Source organism: Amaranthus tricolor, chromosome 8, assembly GCF_026212465.1.
Source record: "Amaranthus tricolor cultivar Red isolate AtriRed21 chromosome 8, ASM2621246v1, whole genome shotgun sequence".
In the NCBI taxonomy this organism is placed as follows: domain Eukaryota; kingdom Viridiplantae; phylum Streptophyta; class Magnoliopsida; order Caryophyllales; family Amaranthaceae; genus Amaranthus; species Amaranthus tricolor.
This window is the reverse complement of record NC_080054.1, coordinates 20,586,236-20,591,919: the sequence shown is the minus strand read 5'-3', so window position 1 is coordinate 20,591,919 and position 5,684 is coordinate 20,586,236. Positions and strand designations below refer to the sequence as shown.

The window sequence follows — 5,684 nt, the reverse complement described above, 5'->3', positions numbered from 1 at the left end:
TGTAAACTATAAATAAAACAATATCTGTATTTTGGAAGAAATGTTCATATCCATAATATGTCTATGTACTTCCTTTTATTTGGTACTCCAACAATTTTATAGTTTTATGAACTCACGTCTCACCTAAAACAGGAAATTTGTTAATTGCCATTTATCAATTATCATGCATCCTTTTTTGACTTACAAGTGATCCAAAGACTGCTTCCTGATATGACAAACTTGAAAATTTCTCAAACCACTAGACACATTTTCTCCCAACTACAACTAATCTTGTTTGAGACCATGTCTATGAAATAGATTCATATAATTATTCCATTTTTCTAATTAATTACATTAAAATTACACATAATCACATTAATAAATTAAATATACCTGAGTTAGAGCAATAGAAATAGTCACATTATAAAACCGTGTCATTTAAATGTTTATTTGGAAACTAATAATATAAGATCCCCAAATACATCAATACTTACTATTTATCTACTAATTATATATATATATATATATATATATATATATATATATATATATATATATTTTAATATTATCCATATATTTTAACTTGCAATTAATATTATTTACACAATTTAATTCTTTTAATTTATTATTAAATTCTCATTTTTCTCAACAAAAGTCACATTTTGCAAGATAATGCAAATTCACATGCACACATAGTACTAATTATTCTTAATTTCCCAAATTACCCTTGCTCCACCCTTTATAAATGAACTCTCTCCATCCCCTCTTTATCCACATGCACTAGCTCCCTTCTTATCAACCATTCTTCACTCAAAGCAAGTTATAAAAAACCAAAAAGAGATACTTTGAGTTTGACAATCAAAAAAATAAATCGAGATAAAGACAAACCTTATTCACCACTAAATTACCTAAAACCATGCATGAGAAAGATGATTCAATGGGCTTAATTTCCCAACTCTACTCTGGATTATACACCCAAATGGCTCCTCAACAAGGTAAAATTTTGATTTAATACTTTTATATAGTTTTTTGTACGTACCCTTCAAGTATTATTCACAATTAACTGGTAATTAATTCTGATGAAGATTATAATAGAGTATATAGCATATTTTATAGCTACAATCATCAGTTTAAACTTTTAATTAAGTTAGTTTTTTAATACAGTTTCATAACACAAAATGATCAAAGATCACCTATTTAAATCTCATTTGTCCATCAGTTATAGTGTAATATATATTTAGCCATTAATAACAATTACGTTGGTTAATATAATTTTGATGAGATTAATCATTATATGTACTCTAATTTGTAGGAGAAAAGCCAAAAAGACGTAGGAGGAGAAAGAATAAGAGTGAAGGAAGCAATTTAGCAAAGAAGAGAAAGCTTAGTGAAGAGCAAGTGAATATGTTGGAGATGAGCTTTGGTTGTGAACACAAACTAGAGTCGGAACGTAAAGACCGCCTTGCTTCGGAACTAGGGTTACATCCGAGGCAAGTTGCGGTCTGGTTCCAAAATCGAAGGGCTCGATGGAAGAACAAGCAGATTGAACAAGAATACTCTAAGTTGAGAAATGAAAAAGAAAATCTTGTTGTGGATAAGTGCCGTCTTGAAACTGAGGTACATTTCCAGTCTTCAATTTATTTATGTCAAATGAGATTGCAACCCGTTACTATAAATATTAAGGACCTTTATATAATCTAACATGCTATTAAAACTCTAGATCATTTTCCAAACATATATATTCGTGATTGAAATTATATATATATAAATATATATATATATATATATATATATATATATATATATATATATATATATATATATATATATATATATATATATATATATATATATATATATATATATATATTTATTTATTTAAATTTTAGTAAATACACTCGCTTTTAAAAGATATTGTTTAATGAAAATGAAATAATAAAAGAGAATATATTAGTCTCATTTATTTTCCATAATAAAAGAACATACATCGAATTTGACTTAAAAAATGTTAGACTTTTGATACTCAAAGTGGTCACAATGAAAGAAAACTTAAGTTATTCTACGTTTATATTATAAAAAAATAGTGAGACGACATGACGAATAAGAAGCTAGTATAAAAAGTCAATAAATGTTACTAAAAATTTAAGGTGCTCAAAACAGACTCAATTATCCGATATTAACCCGATTTTATAACTGAACTCGACTTAACCTGACTTTAAAATGAATTTAAACTTATGTAAAAATCAATACGGATGCAAGCTCTAACTTTAAACCAACTCAAAACATATAATCTAAAATTAACTCGATAACCCAATTGAAAACCTATACTCTAATGATAACACATTAAATATTTGTCATCGGAATAAAGAACATTTAACTTAAGAGTGCACAAGAGTGGATAGAAAAAATGGAGTCCGTACCTGCGACTTTGAATTTAATTTTAAGGCAGACATTGGACCATATCATATGCTTGCTTTTGGTTATACTTATACCCTTACATGTGACATCCTCCACGTGTTTCCCTTAATAACCATTCCATTTGAAATTTATATAGGAAACATCTTGGCAAATGCATCAATATGATAAAATATAGATTAACAAATATAAACAGTATTACGTTGTACTAATCAATTAATAAAAAACATTAATTGGTACCATTTTAACATAATAAATAAATGCTATATATTTGTATGTTTAGCTTTTCTCGAGAATGTTGCTAGGATTACATCTAGTGATTTCGAATCTTTGGATCACTTTTTTTCTAATCAAAATTATAGTGTTTAGGGAAATTTGCCGACCACCATTATAATTACATCATAGTGAGACGGTGTTATATAAGACTAGTTGTATGTTTACTATTATTTTTTTTAAAGACATATGTTTAATATTATTGAAGAATATGTTTAGGATTATCAGCTATTTCTATGAGAATTTATGATTTAATAAGATCTTTCAATTTGCCATTTTTTTTAAAAACATGAAAAACATTTGAATCAAAATTTTAAATGAAATGACGATTATGATGATTGACTTTAAAAATTAGCTAATCAAGGACAATCAATCGAAGTTATCTCAACATGTTAATACGCTCAAAAATTAAAAGTACTATTTTAAATTTTTTTAAAAAAAACTCTTTTACGATAATATATGAAATATATATATATATATATATACGCGTGCAGGTACTAAGTCTAAAAGATCAACTTAATGAAGCAAAAAAGGAAATAGAGAAACTAGCTAATGAGAGATCATCAGCAATATCATCAACAGCAGATAATATTTCAAGCAACAGTCCAAGTTCTTCACTAACAACAATGGATTATCATCCTAATTTGATAAATCCTCAAATTTTGGTAGAAGAACAATTTGGAATGGAAGGATGTTTTTATGATAGCTTGTTTTACGTGCCTGAAACTAATTATGTGCCTAATGTAGATTGGGTCGATCTTTATATGTGAATTAATTAATTAATTATTAAGTTTAACCTTGTTTAATTAATAAGTTACTTTAATTAGAGGCAGAGTTAATGTAGGATGTAGATATATAAGTTAATCTCATCTATAATTATTTGTAAATCATATTAATTATTGTCACTAATTTAACTTAACTTTTGTTCGCCTCATTATGTAAAAAAGTTAATCATGACTTATATATTAAGTCTTGAGGGTATGTTTCTGTCTTTAATTTTAGCATCTTAACTTAATTAATCAAGGTAAATTTATCTCAATTTTTTTTTTTTAAAGAAATATGTAAACTAAGAAAGCAATAAAAGATGATAATTGGCAACAAAAACGATGTCAAAAATGCATAGATAGCTAAAAACTTCCCCATGCTTAGCCGAAGTATTGTCCTTGATGCTTTAAAGAAAAGGACTCATGAGAGGTGGCTAAGCAGACATATAGGGGAAGTTAAAAGGAAATTTTTATAACTTAAAATAAATGGATTGCCTCCCTCACATCGCTTGTTTAAAGTCTTTAGCTTGACTTCTACGCTCAAGATTAGATATCGTTAGAGCCCTTAGCAATTTATAGTATGTGTATAACCAGAAGAATACAACTAGTCCACGTAGCTAGCTTCGAAATCTAGAGAAATAATTGTGGAATTTCTCATCTTGATCAAATTGGATAAAGTAAAAAATAGCCATGGCAAAGAAATGTAAAAGGGGTATAAAACATAAGAGAACTTATTAAACATAGCTTTCTAGGAAACAACATCATAAAATTAGTGTGAAATTTACTTTTAACCGCAAATATACGGTGTATGTGTAGCAAACGGGTCAATATTAAGCCAACGGGTCAATGTTAGAGAAGCTAGTTTAATTAATAAACCTAACTCTTAATGGTGCATATACATGAATATATGTGGGATTTAAGTCTAACACAACTATTATCAATAAACTAAGCTACTCAAATATTAGTAATATAAACTAAGCAAGAAATTACCATTTGAACAAAAATAAAAACAGTCTACGATACCGAGAATTACTCAATTATAGTATAGAATTCAGTTACTTTCCTACTTATATATATATATATATAAATTATATGACTAAAAATGATCTAATTAATTTTAAGCTTCCGCTATATTGATTAAAATAATTTTAGGACCTTACTAGTTTTAATTCTCAAACTTCCATTTTATTGGCTAAACTAATTTGAATTTAACCTAAATGTACCGTAATCTTAAATTATTCCTAATCTCAAACTTCCGTTCTATTGAAAACATTAATAAAGTTGCATAAATCAAGGCTCATCAAGCATATATTTAATCATTAATTCACTTTCATACAATTATTCTAATAATATTATTTCATACCAAAATTGGGATCAATCCCTCAATCCTAGAGAATAAAACTACTTACTAGACATATAAATTAACACAAGAACAACAATGGACAAATATTAAAATAAAAACAATGAAAATAAAAGACAACTAAGGATAATAATAATATGAAAAACAACAATTGAACATGAAATTTACATCATCATCATTATCATCATCATCCTACCCAGTGTATCCCGCTCATAGAAAAATTATGGACAGGGTCTGGGGAGGGAAGGACGGCGGCAACTGATACCAATAAAGGGGAGCGCGGCCAAAAGAGTCCCCCGGCTCGAGAAAACAGAAGAAAGAAGAAGAAGAAGAAGAGAAAAAAGAAGAAGAAGAAGAGAAGAAAACGTAGCTATACTGGAAAGATAAAGTAAAACCATATACATAGAATAAATAAGAAGAACCAACTACAAAAAACAAAAATAAAAACAAATAATAAGAAACAAGAGAAGCAAGAAGACAAGAACACCAAAAGGTAAACTACGAGGACATCAGTAGTCTAAATCATGAATATGGGGCCTCGAACTACCCCTATCCCTGGTAAGGCCTTCAGAGAGGTTTAACTCATGTAATTCAACTTTTATTTGCTCATCCCAAGTTCTCCAGGGTCTTTCTCGACTCCTCATACCCTCTACTATATTGCTTTCTACCCTCCTCAGAGAGGCGGTGAAAGTCTTTCTCTGCACATGTCCAAACCACCTCAATCTATTTTCGCGCATTTTTTCATTAATTGGGGCTACCCCTAGTTTGTCCCTAAACTCTTGGTTTCTAATTCGATCCAGCAATGTGTGCCCACACATCCACCTCAGCATACGCATTTCTGTAACTTCCATCTTATGTTCAAAAATCTTCTTTACAGACCAACATTCGCTTTC

General features: G+C 28.6%; 1 protein-coding gene across 1 annotated transcript; it reads left to right on the top strand.

Annotated features, from left to right (window-relative positions):
• The first annotated feature begins 766 nt into the window (after positions 1 to 766).
• LOC130820865 (homeobox-leucine zipper protein ATHB-40-like) lies at positions 767 to 3,638 on the top strand. The gene is made up of 3 exons (XM_057686407.1): positions 767 to 974; positions 1,292 to 1,596; positions 3,162 to 3,638. Exons 1-3 carry the CDS (start codon positions 896 to 898, stop codon positions 3,435 to 3,437), a joined length of 660 nt encoding a protein of 219 aa, XP_057542390.1. The 5' UTR covers positions 767 to 895; the 3' UTR covers positions 3,438 to 3,638.
• Positions 3,639 to 5,684: the final 2,046 nt, after the last annotated feature.

Coding starts and splice junctions, on each gene's coding strand:
- LOC130820865 (XM_057686407.1), top strand. CDS start 896: ATGCATGAGAAAGATGATTCAATGGGCTTAATTTCCCAACTCTACTCT. Junction 975..1,291: donor CCAAATGGCTCCTCAACAAG/GTAAAATTTTGA, acceptor TCTAATTTGTAG/GAGAAAAGCCAAAAAGACGT. Junction 1,597..3,161: donor AGTGCCGTCTTGAAACTGAG/GTACATTTCCAG, acceptor ATACGCGTGCAG/GTACTAAGTCTAAAAGATCA.